Source organism: Arachis stenosperma, chromosome 2 (assembly GCF_014773155.1).
Source record: "Arachis stenosperma cultivar V10309 chromosome 2, arast.V10309.gnm1.PFL2, whole genome shotgun sequence".
NCBI lineage: Eukaryota > Viridiplantae > Streptophyta > Magnoliopsida > Fabales > Fabaceae > Arachis > Arachis stenosperma.
In genome coordinates this window covers 79,610,770-79,625,700 of record NC_080378.1, presented here as the reverse complement: position 1 = coordinate 79,625,700, position 14,931 = coordinate 79,610,770, and the positions used below count along the sequence as shown (strand labels likewise).

The window sequence follows — 14,931 nt, the reverse complement described above, 5'->3', positions numbered from 1 at the left end:
AATTCAAATTACAAGCAAATACAATTTCAAACTAACTATCCTAGTGATCTTCATTGCTTCTATTAAGTCGTGAGCCTTGTCAATCGTTGTGATGGTTGTGGGCTTTATTAAGTGGGCTTGAGGAACAATTATTGTGTCATTGAATAATCAAATTAAATACCAAATGTAGCATGCAATATGCTCTTTTTCATGAACCAAAATGAAGCTTAAAAATGTGGCCAAAGGAAGTGTGCTTAAGGGCTACGTTGGAGACACTTTGCATAGATTTGGAGACACCAAATTCAAGCCCCTTTGGCCATGCTTCTTCGAAGGCGCATATGACGGAGGATGCTTTACATTTTGGTGCCTTTGGTGGCGTTGGAGAGGTCAAGATTGTGCACCAAATGGAGGCCCTGGATGTGAACTCCCTTGGCGTTGAAGACACCAATTTGAAGGGAAGAAAGTGGCGTCTAAGGCGCCACCATTGGAAGGCTTTTGGAGGGCAACTTCTTGGCGTTGGGGGCGCCCATTTGGTGAAGGAAAAGTGGTATTTGGGATGCCATGAATTGGACCAAAGGAGGCTTCAAACTTGATGGATGGAGGAGGGATCTAAGACGCTACAAAGTTGATGAAGGAGTTGGCGTCTTGGACGCCACAATGGTGCTCCTTGGAGTGTGCTTTGTATGGCGTCTAAGGCTCCATACGTTGGGCGTTGGAGACTCCACTTTCATGCATCAAATTGGAGTCCTTGGGGTGGCGTTGAAGACTCCAATTGAATGGAGTTGGAGACGCAACTCATAATGCTTGAATTGGAGCCTTCAAAATTTGCACCATTTCACTTGTTTGTCTTCAAAAAGTTGCTCAACAATCCTTCTTTCTTGATTTTCTATAATGTTGCTCTAGAAGTGTTGAATAAGTAATTCTCTATTGATGTCTTTGTTACTTCTTTTTCTATCAATTTCTACAAAAATTTCCAAACTCAAAATAATTAAAGTAATATTCAATTAAAGCACAAAACATTTCATAATTTATTGACTTTCTATATAAATAAACCATAAAAAACAACTCATGATACATATGCATCAGTGAATATTGACACTAGCGAATTGCCATTACTTTTTTTCCGTTCATATTTACTGTTTTTTTTTTTTTATAAAATTTACTAAATACAAAAATTAGGTTACATATGAAAAATATAATAATTTTTTAGTTATTTTTATCACATTTTACAATATTTTAAAAATATTTTTATCGATGCCTTTAAAAGTGAAAAGTGATTTTAATCATTTACTCTATGTTATTTATATATCCATAGGCTATTTTGGCTTGTTGTCCAAACATTATATTTGTCCTTTTATTAATACGTGGAATCAAGCATACTATTAGTCTTTATACACTTGTTATTTAAATTTTTAGAATATATAATGTTAGGATAATTTGTTTCTCTAATTTATGAAGGTTACTTCGTTTTAGTAGTGTTGTTCACACTTCACAACTCGCAATATATAGTTGAAAGCTGAACCAATAATGTCTTAGTCCACAGCCAAAGAAAGAAGAAAGAAGAAAGAAGAAAGAAGATAGAAGATAGAAGATAGACTTGGACTTTACTTTGCTTAGTGCTTACACCGCTGATCGTCACTTTCGCTTTAAAGGTGAGAACAAATCTACTTTCTATTTTTATTATTTCACTATAATAATTTTGCAAATTTTTTCCCCTTTTCAGTTTTGTGGAATCCTCTCATGCTCTTGAATTAGATCCATGTGGTAGCTAGGTATTTACTGTTTATATTTTAGAGTAATCTGAGATATTCTTGGGTCTATTCTTAAAAATGCTGATTTGTATTTTGTCGGTGTCGGTTACAGAAATCTTTTGGAGTAACTGATTATTTTGTGAGTTGTGTTTCCCTTTTTTTTCCCTTGTTTTTTGTTTTTCGTTTTTTTTTTATGCGTTTGAACTTTGAATCCTCCTTGTATTTTTTTGTCCTGCTTCAAAGAAAGCATGCTCCTTCTTCAGAGTTATGCACAGGAGTTGAACGAGCAAAGAATACTTGGTCTGGTGGGATCATCTTCATTTTTGCAACTAGTCAACTACCATTGATTCAACTATGATCGTCCCTTTCCGTTCTTGAGATTCAAAACCCAAATAATTGGTTGGTTAAGGAAGAAAGGTATTTATCATTTTGACCAATTCCACCGTGATAGTTCTGGTTTTCGTATTAGCATATCGTTGTTATTCTTATTTCTTTAGTGATCTTTTTTTCTCTTTCGTAAAGCTATCAAATAGCCTAGTCTCACCATTTAAGCCGCACACGTCTTACCTTAGTTATCAAAAGGAACGAGAAATGGTAGGAAAATAATAATAATAATAATAATAATAATAATAATAATAATTGTTCTGACCTGTTGATGCCGGATATAACTCGTCCTCCGGAATAGGTCGGGTGAACTTTTTCTAGCCGAACACAAAACGTGGCGGTTGGAACCGAGGTGGTGGGTACCTGCAAAGGCACTCCGACGCTTAAGTCAGTAAGAGAAATTTTCAAGTATCTGCTTATTCTCAGATCGAAATGGCTTACCTTTTTAGCTTCTATTTTTTGCCTTTTATATGGTCGGTCGCAAATGGCCGTTTTTTAGATAACGTCTGACCATTAATTCGTATATCCGACGTTATAAGAAGGAGGTGAATGCCGACTTAATTATAGTGATCAGCTATGATTATGAATATACGTTACTGAGCTATAATGATTATGAATATGCGTTACCGAGCTATAACTCGTAACCGACTTTTTACCCGTTCATACCACAGCCCCCAAGCTTGGCCTGATCTGAGGAGAACAGGTTGAGCTTTGTTTGGCGAGTAATAGCTCGGTACAGTCAGCCCCCAGGTCAACGTGTCTTATCAGATTTCCTCCTTGGCACATGAAAAGTTTATTTTTTATTATAAATTGGTAACGGTTTGCTTTATGGGTGAGTGTGTTTATTTAATGTTTTACTTGGTTCAACTTCCAACGCTTATCTTGGACCGTTGAGGTAATCTTTAGAACGTGCGGATGGGATTAAATGTTGGAACTGAAAAGTTAATTAAATTTGCTCTTGAAGCTGAAGCTTTCATAAACGCTATGTTTTAAGTTTGAAGACAGCAGTTTTTAAGTGAGAATGAGTAGAAGAGGTTAGTTCTGTTTCTTCTTCTTCCTTTATTTTCTGTAATTTGCTTTGCCATGTTTGTAAAAAATGAGTGAGAAGAAGAAAAATGTGTTACGGCCGACTGAAATTTCTGGGAAATATGATTGGGTTGATAAGGATGTTCACATACGTGCCTCGCTATTTTCGGATGTTGAGAGTGTGAGGAGGATAAATGTGGGTAGAGTGGTGAGAGCTGGGTTTCGCATAGAGTTGCTGCCATGCAGCCGCTCAGACCGCGTTTTTCATAGATTGGATGATTTTGAATATTTTTATGTTTATAGCTGCCTGATTGAAGAACTGAAAATTAAACTTCCGTTTTCTGATTTTGAGTGTAGCGTGATGAAACAGTTGAACTGTGCTCCATCCCAAATCCATCCGAATGGGTGGGCTTTTATCAGATGTTTTGAGGGTTTAATGGATTTTCTTGAAATAAAACCTGATTTGGAACTGTTCTTTTCTCTGTTCCAAGCTAAAGGTGTTTGGAAAGGTTTATGGATCAATCTAAACAGTACCCCTGGATTTTCTATTTTCAAACTGTATAAATCATCCTTTAAGGATTTCAAAGAAATGTTTGTGAAAGTTAAATCTGTAAATGAGGAGTTTCCTTTTTACCTAGACGAAAATTTGGGGGAAAAATTCCCGCTTTACTGGTGTTGCCATCCGCAGCATATTCTGGGTCCTGATCTTATCAATAGTCGTAATGAATGTATAATCTCATTTTTGATTGAGATGGTTGATAAAGGGGGACTAATTTCTGTTTCTGACCTTCTATTGTGGGAGGAAAATAAAGCTGTAGTAGTAGAGTATTTCGGTGAGGATTTTTAGCGGTTATCTTTTATGATAATTACTTAGAACTTGTTTAAGTTTTATTAACCTCTTTTCCTTATGCGTGTCTACAGCTGGTAACTTCCCTGGAGTGACTGCTTCTAGTTTGAGATCTCGGTTCAAAAGCAAGAATTTTGAGGGATCCTCGTCAAATGTTGAGAAAGCGGATGGTGGGGCGGAGGTGGATCAGCCCCTGAAGAAGAAAAGTATTGTTTTCAAGAAAAGGAAGTCAGATGCTGTTGCAGAAAATGAGGGACCGGAAGAGGAAAGATTGCAACTTGACGATTTGCCAAATTTTGTTTTAAGGCAGGAGAAGTTGCATTCTTTCGATGAGGATGAAGAAAGTTCTTCTGTTTGGTGTAAGAAATTTCCTTTTAGTGTTGTTGCCGATGAAGTTGTTCAATCTGAGATAGATAAGAATCGTGTGGAAGCTGTTGGGGATGTAGGTGTTGATCAGTACTTACAGGTGCTGTGTTTTTTGTTTTATATAGTTTTTTTTTTTTGAATTTCATAATGGTCCGTGTAATGATGGTGTTTTGCTGCTTTCAGGTTTTAGGATTTCGATTGGCTAGTATTGGCCGTAGTCAAGAGAAGAAACACAGGAGGGGTTTGTCCGAAGCTTCAAAGATTGTTAAGCTGAAGGAGGAATTGGTATTGAGTGAGTCTAGTGCTAAAGACTTAAAGAAGAAGTTGACTGACACCGAATCTGAACTTAAAGTTGAGAAAGAATGCCATGAAAGGATGTCTGCGTTATTAAAAGAAAAGGAAAATGATCTTTCAAGTGTGAATGAGCGGCTTACCTATTTATCTGCGAAGATGAAAAAGCTTGAAGAAAACAAACAAGGTGACATTTTAGATGCCTTTGCTGAAGGCTTCGTGCGAGCTGTTAATCAGGCGAAGTTCCTTTTTCCGGATGGTGATTTTGGTGCCATGGACCCTGCTAAAGTAATTCGAGATGGTAAACTCGTGGATGACGAGGAAGTCTCTGAGAATGACAACCTTGCCGACTGATTTTAGTATTTTGTCTTTGTTAAAAGTTTTATGTATTTGTCTGGATTTGCATTGATGTTTCGATTTTGTGAACTGAAATAGCTTGGTTAAAACTGGTCGGTTAGGCTTTATTATTTTGCCTAATTAGCTTTTTTGATGTGGCCGGTTTAAGGCTCGGACAACTGTTATGTTTGCGCATTCGTATGATAATGCGACTTTACTGTTTTCATCAGTTATTCCTTTTTTGGATAGGAACGTTGTATTTGATAAATGGCACGTAAAAAGTATATATAACAGAAGATTAGTATTAAAATGAATGATACCTGTACAAGTTTGTTTCAAGTTAACCAGCCTCATTAAAACCCCCTATGAGCAAAAAACCCCTTTGTTGGGGAAAAAATTCTCAAGGTGGGAAAAAGAGTACTGGCGAGATACTTTGTTATTTAACTGAAATATTGTTTCAAAGAGTTGACGTTCCATGTGCTTGGAATTTGTGTGCCATCTAGTTGCTCTAGCCTATATGCTCCTCGGCCTAGTACCTCAGAAACTCGGTATGGGCCATCCTAAGTGGCGGCGAGCTTTCCATGAGAAGGGGGTCGTCGAGCTTGTTCAGTTTTCCGTAGTACTAAGTCTCCGTTGTTGAATGCTCTTGGAACCACGTTCCGATCATATCGTCGGCCTACCTGTTGTTGTAGGGCTCTGTGTCGAACTGCTGCTGTTTCTCTAATTTCTTCAATTAGGTCGAGCTCTGCTTGCCTTGACTTGTCATGGTCTTCGGCTAATGTCCGCATAGAGCCTTGGGATATTTCCATTGGGATCATTGCTTCTGATCCATAGACCAGTCTGAACGGAGTTTCCTTGGTCGTTGAATGGGTTGTTGTGTTATATGCCCATAAAACCTCAGGGATAAGTTCGGCCCATAGACCTTTTGCGTTATCGAGCTTTTTCCTTAATGCTTGCAGGATGATCTTGTTTGCCGCTTCTGCCAGGCTGTTGGACTGCGGGTGTTCCACGGAGGAGAAGTGTTGCTTTATTTTTAAGTTCTGTAAAAATTCTTTGAAAGTACTGTCAGTAAATTGCCGACCATTATCTGTGACGATATGGCCGGGTATACCAAATCTATAAATTATATGTTTCCATACGAAACTTATCATTTGTGATGAGGTGATCTTTGCAAGCGGCTGAGCCTCAATCCATTTAGAGAAGTAATCTATTGCAACTACCAAAAATTTTACCTGTCTTGGAGCAGTAGGGAAGGGGCCGAGTATATCTATTCCCCTCTGTTGAACGGCCAACTTACCGCTGAGTGGTGGAGATGTTCGGCAGGCATATTAATGATCGGTGAGTGTTTTTGACAGTTGTCGCAGGTTCTGACCTTATGTTTACTGTCTTCCCATATTGTCGGCCAATAAAATCCCGCTCGTAGAGCCTTCTGTGCCAAGCTTCGAGCTCCTGAATGTATACCGCAGATTCCTTCATGAGCTTCTGCTAAGAGAAGATCGGCTTCCTCTCTGTCTAAACATTTCAACAATGGTCGAGAATATCCTCGCCTATACAGAATGTTATTAATCAATGTGAAAAAAGAAGCTTGTCTTCTGAATTTACCCTTATTTTCAATTCCCTCCGGAATAGTTCCGTTACGGAGGTATTGAATATAAGGCTGTTGCCAACTGTCTTTAGTCAGGGTGTTAAGAATTTGCTCCGACTCAATGCTCGGCTTATCTAAGGTTGATTGTAAAAGTGTGGCCGTGTGTGCTTGTGTTGTTGCTAGTTTGGATAGAACATCTGTCCTATGGTTCTGTTCTCTGGGTATGTGAACGATTTCTATATGAGAGAATTTGTTTAATAAACTGCGAACGATTTTTAAATACTGTGAGAGAACTGGATCTTTTGTTTGGAAAGTTTGATTTGTCTGCTGTACGACTAATAAAGAATCACAGTAAACCTTTAGATCATAAATGTTTAAATCAGTGGCTAACCTGAGCCCAGCTATGAGGGCTTCATATTCGGCTTGATTATTGCTGGCTTTAAATGAAAACCTGAGAGAATGTTCGAGGATTATACCATCCGAGCTTTCTAGTAGTATTCCTGCTCCTGCCCCTTTAGTATTTGAGGCTCCATCGACGAATAATGTCCATAAGTGACCTCTTCCTTCTGGTGGAGTGTTTGTAAATTCTGCTACAAAATCGGCTAGAGACTATGACTTGATGGATCCCCTTGGTTGGAATTATATGTCGAACTCAGAGAGTTCAATTGACCACTTAGTTAGTCGCCCCGCCAGCTCGGGCTTAGAGAGGATTTGTCTAAGCGGATGCTCTGTTCGGACGATGACTGTATGACTTTGAAAATAAGGTCGGAGGCGTCTTGCCGAGAATATAAGTGCTAGAACGAGCTTCTCAAGCTTTGGATATCTAAGCTCTGCATTCTGTAGTGTCTTGCTCACAAAATATATTGGTTGCTGGTCTTTGCCATCTTCTTTAACAAGAGCTGAACTCATGGTCAACTCGGTGACAGATAAGTAGATGTATAAGGGTTCGCCGAGCTTTGGTTTCTGCAAGACAGGTGGCTTGGATAGGAAATTTTTCAAGCCCAGAAATGCTTCTTCACATTTTTCATCCCAGGAAAAGCTCTTTGTGTTTTTCTTTAGACACTGGAAGAAGTTGAAAGATTTGAAGGCCAAGCATGGTAAGAACCTCGACAATGCTGCTAATCTTCCTGTCAACCTTTGGACATCCTTTGCTGTCTTTGGACTGCACATATCAAGTATTGCCTGACACTTTTCTGGGTTTGCTTCGATTCCCCGACTTGTCAGAATGAATCCGAGGAACTTTCCCCCTTTTACCCCGAAGGCACACTTTTCCGGGTTTAGTCGCATGTTATACTGCCTGATTTGAGCAAATATTTCTTCGAGGTCTTGAATGTGTGATTGGCCGATCTTGGTCTTGGCGACCATATCGTCGACGTACACCTCGATATTTCTGCCTATTTGTTTGTGGAAAATCCTGTTCATCAATCTTTGGTATGTTGCCCCTGCATTCTTTAAACCGAAAGGCATAACATTATAACAATAATTTCCGTATTCAGTTATGAAAGCTGTTTTTTCTTGGTCAGATGGATGCATAAGGATTTGATTATATCCCGAATATGCATCCATAAAACTTAAAGTGTCATATCCACAGGAATTATCTACTAATGTGTCTATGCAAGGTAAAGGATAAGCATCTTTTGGACATGCTTTATTTAAGTCAGTAAAGTCGACGCACATGCGCCATTTACCGTTATTCTTTTTTACCATAACGACGTTGGCGAGTCAGGTGGTGAATCTGATTTCGCGGATGAATTTTGCCTCCAGGAGCTTATTGACCTCTGCCATGGAAGCTGATCGTTTCTCGGCGCCGAGGTTTCTCTTCTTTTGGGAGATTGGTCGAGCCGCCGGACTAACAGCTAGCTTATGTGTTACCGATGATGGACTAATCCCCGGCATGTCCCCTGAAGTCCATGCGAAAAGGTCGGCGTTTGCACGTAAAAAATTTGTTATTTGTATCTTAGCCTCCTCCTTCATTGATGTTCCGATGAATGTGAATTTTGATGGATCGTCGGTTAAGGCGACCTTTTGAAGATCTTCATTTGGCGTAGGGCGTTCAAGAAAATCGGCCCTTGGATCTAATTCTGTCAAGATTGGTCGCTCAGATTGAATTGAGTTAATCCGAGCTTCAGTGTTTCTTTTGATAGGCTTCAGGCTTATGTTATAGCATTGCCGAGCTTCCTGGAGGTCACCGTGTATGGTTGCAATTCTACTATCCTGCACAGGAAACTTGACACAGAGGTGATATGTAGAAACAATAGCAGCAAATTTGTTTAAAAAAGGTCTCCCTAAAATAACGTTATAAGGGCTGAAACAGTCTACGACTAGGTACTGGATGTCCTGTGTTTTGGATAATGGTTGTTCACCCAGTGTGGTTTGCAACCATACCGACCCCAGGACAGGGACTCGCTCTCCTGAGAATCCGACGAGATCTCCTGAATATGGCTGCAAAATATTAGTGCTCAATTTCATTTTTTGAAATGTTGCAAAAAAAAGTACATCAGCACTACTCCCTAGATCGAGCAATGTTTTCCGAACAATGAGGTCGCCTAATTGGATAGAGACGACTACAGGGTCGTCGTAGTTGGTGTGTCTGGAGTTGAAGTCTGTAGGGCGAAATGTCAGCTCTGGAACGTCTGGAATTAGTTCCAAGTTTTGATCAGCGCTTTCTACCATTAACATAGCCCGGTATGTTCGCTTTCTGGCCGAACTGGAACTTCCACCACTGGCGTAACCTCCGGAAATACAGTTTATTACCCCTCGTGGTTGAGCTGGGGCCTTATCTTTTTCTTTTGATGACTGGCCTGCGGAGGGTTGTTCGGAATGGGATGCTGCTCTTTTTTGCATATGACCTGTGATGAATTTATCGAGATGGCCTTGACGAGCTAATCTTTCGAGGAGGTCTTTGGCAATTACACACTCATCGGTTGTGTGTCCGTGCTTCTGGTGAAAGGTGCAGTATTTTGACTTGTCAATGTTTTTGGGCTCGGGGTAATGTCCTGCCTTGCGGGGCGGTTTAATCAGTTTGGAATTCAGAATTTCCTTAATGATGTCATCCCTCTTGGTGTTAAACTGAGTGTATGACTCGTAACGGGGGATCGGTTTGAAACCCTTTTTGGTATCCCGAGCTTTTTCGTCGTCTTTAAAGGTGGGCTTCTCTGACTTACGTGCCTGGCACAGCTCTTCGATATCTATCTGCCCCTTGGCCTTTTCGCGGAACTCAGCTAGAGTCTTCGGTTTAGATACCGCAATAGTTTCTTGGAATTTTCCTGGTCGGAGGCCGCTTTTAATGGCGTGAAGATGCACTTCGGGATGGAGATCCGGAATACTCATGGCAACCTTAGTGAACCGGGTTATATAATCCTTTAAACTCTCTTGCGGGCCTTGCTTGATGGTTGTTAAATAATCTGAGTCGTGGAGGTATATGGCCGAGGCTGCAAAATGGTCCTCAAATTGTTTGGCTAGCTCCTGAAAGCGTGAGATGGAATCTGCAGGCAAAGAACAAAACCAGTCAAGTGCAGGACCATCTAAAAAATAAGGAAAACATCGGCATAAAATAGGATCAGAGGCACCGTTGACAATCATGATTGATCGGAATTTTTTAACATGCTGTTTAGGGTCTCCCAGCCCGTCGTATGGAGTTAATGTGGTCGGCAGGGTGAACTGCCTTGGTAGCTGGAAATTCATTATCTCGGCTGTGAATGGTCCTACAGAGTTGTCGGGGTTTTCCCCCTCATCCTCGGGCTCTTCATTCTGTGGCTCCTCGTCATCTCCATGCTGTGGTGTGTCAGAGACGTGGGTTGGCAACGATCGCCGTTCGTCATTCCCGTGTTCGCGGTTATCATTATTATGCTCCAAGCGAGCTTGTTCCAATTGTGCGATTTGATTTTGTGACTGTACCGAGCTATTACTCGCCAAACAAAGCTCAACCTGTTCTCCTCAGATCAGGCCAAGCTTGGGGGCTGTGGTATGAACGGGTAAAAAGTCGGTTACGAGTTATAGCTCGGTAACGCATATTCATAATCATTATAGCTCAGTAACGTATATTCATAATCATAGCTGATCACTATAATTAAGTCGGCATTCACCTCCTTCTTATAACGTCGGATATACGAATTAATGGTCAGACGTTATCTAAAAAACGGCCATTTGCGACCGACCATATAAAAGGCAAAAAATAGAAGCTAAAAAGGTAAGCCATTTCGATCTGAGAATAAGCAGATACTTGAAAATTTCTCTTACTGACTTAAGCATCAGAGTGCCTTTGCAGGTACCCACCACCTCGGTTCCAACCGCCACGTTTTGTGTTCGGCTAGAAAAAGTTCACCCGACCTATTCCGGAGGACGAGTTATATCCGGCATCAACAGGTCAGAACAATAATAATATAAATAAAATCATTTTATTTAACTTAATTTTTATAATTTTATATGCATAATATTTATAATTATATATTTATTAATTATTATATTTAAAATTATTTATTTATTCAATAATACTTAAAGAATATAAAATAAAAATAAATTCATTAAAAAAAGTAAAAAAAATTATGACTCTTTTATTATTTTCTAAATTTTGACTCCCAAACATTAGTCAAATCAACTCAGGAATTGAACCAGTTATCAAGAAACTAAGTCACTCTATTAGAAGTTTAATGAGTATATTATTAGTTTATACTGGTTAAATAAAAATTAATTAATTCAAATACATAAAAATATAATGTAATTTTATTCATGTAATATGTATTTTAAAGATAATAGGATTAATTTAGTAACTAATAAAATTCTCTTTTATTTAACCAATGACTATTAAGATTAATTTAAATAAATATAAGAAACGCATTATTAGATTTGATCGATGTCTCATCATTTATTTCTCATATATTTAAAATACAAAGTCAGACTGCATTTAAAATTAAAATAAAACATAATTTAAACAAATATAATAAATCTTAAAAGTTAAATCTTAAAACTTAAATTTTTAATCGTGAAAAAAAATCCAAATTTTAAACTTCAAACTCTAAAACTTAAATTCTAAATCGTAAATCATAAACCCTAAATCATAAATTTTAAATTCAAAATTTTAAATCATAAACCACAAAATTTAAACCTTAGACTCGTTAATTAATTTTAGGATGTTTGATGAGTTTGAGAGAACTTAAAAATGCAAATCAAATTTAATTTAAATTGGATATTAGTATCCTAAAAAATTGAAAATTGAACATATAAAAAATTGATATAATATAATTAAATTTCTAAATTTAATGGTTGTTCAAAGGCTTATGATGAGTTATTAGCTATATAGCATTTCTCTTAAAAAAAACAACATATATAATGAATAACAACATAGCATAATAGTAAGTTTTGCCTCATACTGGGTTTGGTCCATGTTTGATCACTATGAGTTTGACTCTTTGAGCATGTCATGTTAAATGGACCTATTCTTTTGACCATCAAATTTAAACTAGTTAATCCATTTCAATATGACCTTTGTTAACAAAACAGGTAAGGACAAACCTGCTCCACCAAGACCCGACCAAATTTGGGCTGCAAGCTAAATCTTAATGTGGGAATCTCCCCTTCTGATTTGGAGAATAAGCGACTTGGGAGTTCCCAACATGACTTAGCTCCCAAGTTAGTAACTGCCTACATCTCTAGCCAAGAGCTTTAAAAAGGTGATTACAAACACACTAAGTCCCTAAGGTCCAACTTCTAACCTTCCTATAATGTGACCGATGGCAAGTATGAATCATTCAACCTCATAACTCCTCTGCTGATTCCTTTATTAACTTGTAGGATCCCCTGCTCTGTTAGGGTAACGACGTGGAACATTCCTAAAATTTTTTAGATTTTCAAAGTCCGTATCCAGAACATTCGCATAAAAGTCTCATACACTCCTATCGTAACACTAATGCTAGGGACCCAGAGCTCATCCACATATGACAAGCAAGCACTACTTTCATCAAGATGGGCGTGCTTCCCTTAACGTGAAGTCACACACAACAAAGCAGGAATACCAAATCTAACTATTCTGGAGAATAATGAATAGTGAGAATCCGACCACATAGAATCATATGTTACCAACGTTTTGTGAAGAATATGGGTAACGTAAATACAAAACTAACTCCGGGTCGGTAAAACGACAAACAAGCAAGACAAATGTAATTAGGTAAGACAAGACACATTGTCACCACCAAATATATACTACTGACTTAAATTTCAAAGTGTCTTTGTAAGTTGTCCTCCCGGCTTGGTCTGAACAACTCACATTAAAATCTCGGATTTTCATAAGTACGTCTCAACAGTCAAGTACGAACATTGATGTTGTATGTAAGGATCTTGAATTTGTTTCATACCATAGCTGAACACAAGATTCAATCAACCATTGATCAAAACACTCCACTCAAAGAAACACATCATGAGGATGTTCACGAGACTGACTCCAATTCTATTGATGAACACCAAGTGTCTCCAGGGTTCGAGCATAACACTGGAGATTGTCGAATCGTTGGTTTGGGACCACAAGATTATGACCATGCAATGCAAGAGACGCGTCACAAGATGCGAGAAATGTAGGAAATGCAACATAAAATGAAGGAACTAGAGCGCAAGCTGGAAGAACGCTCACAATCCCAAAGAACTCGATCTCGTAGCCGCACGGATAGAGATCACCCGGATAAACGGGAAAGGTTGACTCCGGAAAACTTGGAGGATCCCCTCGTCATGAGGAGGCTTATCATGACTATAAAAGATGAGGAAGGTCCAACTCCCAATCTGCCCAATCTAAAAGGAAATGAACTCCGAACAAGAGCCCAAGCCCTAGGCGGTATAAGGATTCTAGGGAGCACGTAATCATGGGGTAGACCTCATTTGCCTCACACGCTTTACAAGTCAGACTGCCCAAACACTTTGATAAACCAACGGATCTCAAGTATGAAGAAAAGTTTGATCCTCAGGAGCACATAGATGCTTTCGAAGCACGAATGAACCTGGAAGGTGTAGGGGATAATATCCCCTACAAAGTGTTTCCAGTCATGCTTTCTGGGCCAGCCTTTGCCATCTGGTTCTATCTCCTTATTTCACGACATCAAGATCAAGTTTCTTGCTCACTTCACAATCAGGCAAACTCAAGCTAAGCACTCAATCTTCTTACTTGGAATAGAATAAGGACTAGAGATAGCATATGAGATTATCTAGATAGTTTCAACAAAGCACTTTTGGAGGTTAATACCCGAACTCCTGAGGTTGTTTGCCTTTGTCTCATAGCAGGATTGTCGAAGGAGACTTCAGAAGGCACCTCACCTCAAAAGATGTGAAGTTTATGGAAGAAATCCACCAAATCGCTCTAGAATACATGAGGGATGAAGATGTTTCGAAGGTAGTCTCGACAAAGCGGAAAAACCCAGCTCCCTCGCCTAATAAGGCCAGAAGCTCGGGACAAAATGCCCTGGGAGCAACAATTCCTCGTGTGGGAAAGTTCTCAACATATATACCATAGTGGTGTCACTGGCAGAAGTTTATCAACAAGTTTCACACTGAGGCATATTATCCAAAGCTAGGCAGATACGATCAAGGGCTTCTTTGAATAAATCACAATATTGTGATTACTATAAATCCTATGGTTATAGGACGAAAGATTGCATAGACTTAAAGGATGCTTTGGAACAGGCCATCCAAGATGAAGCTTTCAGAAATCATTCAACACGTTAGGCTACCCCAACGGCAAAACATTGACAAAGACCGAGAAATAAGGAACCCCAGAAAGCATAAAACCAGTGAGAACTAGGATGCCGCTACACAAGTGGTAGTAAATGTCATGCTGGGAAAAAAAATGGTTCAACAAAAACCAAAAACGCAGTTAAGAAGGATGCCAAATCCAGAAGTTCGAAGTCCTAAAGATACAAAGTTTTTCAATTGTCCAATTTACTGCTGAGGATTTCCAATATACCATTTTGGAAGATGATGAGCCCTTGGTAATCACGGCTAGGCTAGGAAATGGGATTGTGAAGAGAATCCTGATAGACACTGGAGCAGATTCAAATTTGTTGTTCAGGAACGCATTTGACGCCTTAGGGCTTAAGGATCAACATCTCAAACCATACCTACCTGGGGTAGTGGGTTTGGGACATTACTATATTAAGCATGACAGAGTTATCAACCTCTTCTTTACGATAGGGGAGGGACTGGAAGCTCGGGTTGTGCAAGCAGAGTTTATCGTTTTGAAAGACTCAACGGCTTACAATGTTATCCTCAGACGCAAAATGCTTAAACAATCTCTGTGCTTTCATTTCAACCAAATTTTCTATTATGAAGTATATGTCGGCAAAAGGTCGTGTAGCCACAATTCGAGGAGATCGAGTGGCCGCCATCAA

At 39.1% G+C, this 14,931-nt stretch overlaps 2 protein-coding genes across 15 annotated transcripts in view; one reads left to right on the top strand and one right to left on the bottom strand.

Annotated features, from left to right (window-relative positions):
• The first annotated feature begins 1,434 nt into the window (after positions 1-1,434).
• Positions 1,435-14,931, top strand: part of LOC130960176 (disease resistance protein RPV1-like) — a 57,600-nt gene continuing 44,103 nt past the window's right edge. For 4 of the 14 annotated variants that reach the window (XM_057885496.1, XM_057885490.1, XM_057885489.1 and 1 more), the window contains exons 1-5: positions 1,435-1,631; positions 1,703-1,751; positions 1,843-1,869; positions 1,974-2,147; positions 12,065-12,234. The gene's annotated coding sequence lies outside the window, so the exon portion shown is untranslated. Of the gene's footprint in view, positions 1,632-1,702; positions 1,752-1,842; positions 1,870-1,973; positions 2,148-5,011; positions 10,931-11,796; positions 12,235-14,931 lie in introns of those variants that run through there. The other 10 variants (XM_057885492.1, XM_057885484.1, XM_057885486.1 and 7 more) reach the window with 9 other exon arrangements.
• On the bottom strand, positions 8,288-10,249 carry LOC130963053 (uncharacterized). Its single transcript, XM_057889201.1, has one exon. The coding sequence runs from the start codon at positions 10,247-10,249 to the stop codon at positions 8,288-8,290; it is 1,962 nt and encodes a 653-aa protein (XP_057745184.1).

Excerpts from the sequence above, each read along its gene's own strand:
- LOC130963053 (XM_057889201.1), bottom strand. The coding sequence starts at position 10,249 with ATGAATTTCCAGCTACCAAGGCAGTTCACCCTGCCGACCACATTAACT.